Source organism: Helobdella robusta, assembly GCF_000326865.2.
Source record: "Helobdella robusta unplaced genomic scaffold HELROscaffold_14, whole genome shotgun sequence".
In the NCBI taxonomy this organism is placed as follows: Eukaryota; Metazoa; Annelida; class Clitellata; order Rhynchobdellida; family Glossiphoniidae; genus Helobdella; species Helobdella robusta.
Genome location: NW_008703782.1, coordinates 1,426,790 through 1,430,432, shown reverse-complemented (window position 1 = coordinate 1,430,432; position 3,643 = coordinate 1,426,790). Strand labels below are relative to the sequence as shown.

The following is a 3,643-nucleotide window of genomic DNA, read 5'->3' as shown; positions in this document are numbered from 1 at the left end:
TGATGATGATGATGATGATGATGATGATGATGATGATGATGATGATGATGATGATGATGATGATGATGATGATGATGATGATGATGATGTCAATTTTGGTGATTAGATGATGATTATAAGCAATGAAGAAGTAATTTGTCGTCTGGTTCATTGGTGATGATGACCTTTATAAAGATGATGATGACGACGACGACGATGATGAATATAATGATGTCATTATTAACAACAACACTCTGACGATGCAGCTCATTGGCTATAATGTAACTGATGATAGAACTAACAAAATGTTCTTAATTGGCATACGACGATGACGAAGTGATAATAATCAGGATGATGAAATGATTATAACGATGGTAATGTTGGTGAAATTTGTCGATGATGATGACGACGAAGGCGATGAGGATTGCCGATTAACTTAATTTGAAAAAAAAAATTTTAACTAAGGTAGCATTGGAAAAAGTGGACCAAATGGCGCAACAACAACAACAACAACAACAACAACAACAGCCAATCAAAAAATCAAAAACGATTTTTATGAAATCAGCAAAAAAGTTTACAAAGCTCACAAAAATGTTGACAACATTCGCCAAAATGTTGACAACATTAACAAAAATGTTGACAACATACACCAAAATGTTGACAATACCAAAAATGATTTTCATTCTACTAAAGCAAAAAACTTCGCGAACAAATCCAATACCACCACCAACAACAACAACAGTTATTACTACACAAAAACCGACAAACTCGACAACAATACCGACATAGAAATCGACAGAATGTTCGACAATGGTGCTGTCGGTAATATGGCGGGTAATTTTTTTGAAAATTTTGGCGGGAAAAAAGAAGGTAACGTATTGATGTTGCGCAATATTTCTCGTCGCGATGCTGGGGTGTACGTTTGCAGGGCCAGCAATGATATACCGCCAAATGATTACAAGGCTGTTAATATTACTGTCCAATGTATGTTGTTTGTGTTGTTGTTGTTGTTGTTGATGTTGTTGTTACTGATGTTGTTGTTACTGATGTTGTTGTTGTTGTTGTTTTTGTTGATGTTGTTTTTGTTGATTTTGTTGTTGTTGTTGTTGCTAATTTTAAATGTAACATGGCTCAAGTTTAGTATTTAACCGTTTGTTTTTATCATCAAGTTTTATATAAACACACATTCATGCCCACAAGACACACACGCACACACACACACGCACATGTCTGTGCATCTCTTTATAATATATATATATATATATATATCCCCCACCAATCTATCCGTACACCCCTATCAAAGATCGGCCCTATGTTACACCCGCAATAAAAAAATTGGGCCAGACTCTCAACAGAGAGGTTATCATGGACTGTCACGTGATTGCATATCCCTATGCCAATGTGACCTGGATTAATCCCATTGGTCAGAATGTAGGTCGTGAGGATGACGTTGATGTTGCATGGATTGTTTATTTTTTTGTGTGCGCGTGTGTGCGTGTGTGGGTGTGTGGGTGTTTGTGTGTGTGTGTATAAGCGTTTGTGTGCGTTTGTGGATGTGTGTGGGCGTGTGGGTGTGTGTGGGCGTGTGGGCGTGTGAGCGTGTGTGTGTTCTTTGATTGGCTTCTTTAAAATTATTGTTTTCTAACTTTTTCTTTCAATTCTCAACTCTCTCTCTCAATTGTTTTTTTTTTTCATTTTTTTTCATTCAAAAAATGTTCTTTTCTTCATTTTTACATCACGCCGCAACAACAGCCCTACATTTTTTATTCTCCGACAACTTTTTTCTTTAAAAAAATCTTTCCTCATATCGAGAATTAATCATGTCTGATTACCCTATCAGTCAGTCATTTCATTCATTCGTTCGTTCGTTTGTTCCTTCATTCATTTGTCTGTCTGTTCATTCTACAATCCATCGTCTTTCAATTCATTTATTCGTTCATTCAATCATTCATTTGTTCTTGTTAGTTTGTCTGTTAGTTCATTAATCCGATCTTTAATTTAATTTTTAATCCATATACACATTTATTCATTTATTCATTCATTCATTTATTCATTCATTCATTCATCCATACATTCATTCATTACACTACCCAACAAATTAACCAATCAATCAACCAACCAGCCAGCCAACCAGCCAGCCAACCAACCAATCATCCATACGTTCATTTGTCATAAATTTCTTTCATTGTAAAGCACAATAAAATTCCTCCAGGCAATTCCATCGTCAGAAAGCAGAATGACGTCAGAGTTATTTGACCAATCAGGTGATTCTTTTACTATGCGCTTGTCAATAAAAAGTGTGCAGCTGGGTGATTTTGGGATTTATCGGTGCTGTGCCAGAAATAAAGTCGGCCAGGGATGTGCCTGTGTTCAAATTTACGGTCGGAATTGAGAAGAATTCTAATCTAATTTGTGGTTGCTTGAACGATTGATTGGTTGTTTGATTGTTTAGTTATTTGATTGACTGGCTGGTTGATTTTTTGATTGAATAAATTAGTAAATGATTAGTCTTGTGTAAGAGAGAGAGAGAGAGAGAGAGAGAGAGAGAGAGAGAGAGAGAGAGAGAGAGAGAGAGAGAGAGAGAGAGAGAGAGAGAAAGAGAGAAAGAGAGAAAGAGAGAAAGAGAGATAGAGAGAGTGAAAAACAAAATGAAATTCATTAGATAGATACAAACAGACATAATAACAAAAGCCTTTTATATACCCAACCATAATTGATGCTATAAAATTTAAATTTCTAAATATACAATTTGTTGTAAATATTGAAAAATTATTACTAAACAGAATATAACAAGTTACTAAAAAACAACAACGAAATAATCACAGACAACAACAACAACAACATCAATTACGTCATCAACAATAATAAAGATTATATAATCAACAACAGCCTAAACAAACATTACAACAACAACATTAACAACAACGGCTATGACATCATTAACAACAACAACAACATCAACATTGACAAGTACGTCAGTTTCGTTAGCAACAAATTTATCAACAACAACAACAACATCAACAACAACAACGACGACGACGATAATGACGTCATCAACAACAACAACAGGAAAGCATATTACGCTAACCTCAAAAATCACTATATAATAAATGACTTCCGAAATATTAATAAAGGTAACAACTGCAGTGATGATGACAGCGAGGATGATGATGATGATGATGAAGACGACGACGATGATGATGATTTATAAGCTGACGCTAAAGTCGTTAGGAAGAAAATAAAAACAAGACAAAGTTTTGTTGATGATGATGTTTGTTTGTTTGTATGTATGTATGTATGTTTGTATGTTTGTTTGTATGTATGTTTGTTTGTATGTAAATGTGTATGTTCGTTTGTTTGTATGTTTGTATGTATGTATGTATGTTTGTTTGTATGTATGTTTGTTTGTATGTATGTTTGTATGTTTGTTCGTTCGTACGATTGTTATTGTTTGTTTATTTTGCAATGTTAGGTTATGCTGTCATATACAATAGTGCCAATTTCCTAAGTACGAGCCTACATTCAACGACATCATCACTATCATCATCGTCATCATCATCACCATCATCGTCATCATCATCATCATCATTATCCTCGTCGTCATCGTCGTCATCCTCCTCCTCATCATCAACCTCGTCGTCATCATCATCATCATCCTCATCAT

The 3,643-nt window shown here is 34.9% G+C and overlaps 1 protein-coding gene across 1 annotated transcript in view; it reads left to right on the top strand.

The window, feature by feature from the left end:
• Positions 1-3,190, top strand: part of HELRODRAFT_168806 (hypothetical protein) — a gene marked incomplete at both ends in the record, with an annotated part of 3,434 nt that extends 244 nt beyond the window's left edge. The window contains 4 exons of the mRNA XM_009014661.1: positions 722-963; positions 1,283-1,410; positions 2,192-2,360; positions 2,763-3,190. Of these exons, the coding sequence (XP_009012909.1) occupies positions 722-963; positions 1,283-1,410; positions 2,192-2,360; positions 2,763-3,190 (967 nt within the window). The remainder of the gene's footprint in view (positions 1-721; positions 964-1,282; positions 1,411-2,191; positions 2,361-2,762) is intronic.
• Positions 3,191-3,643: the final 453 nt, after the last annotated feature.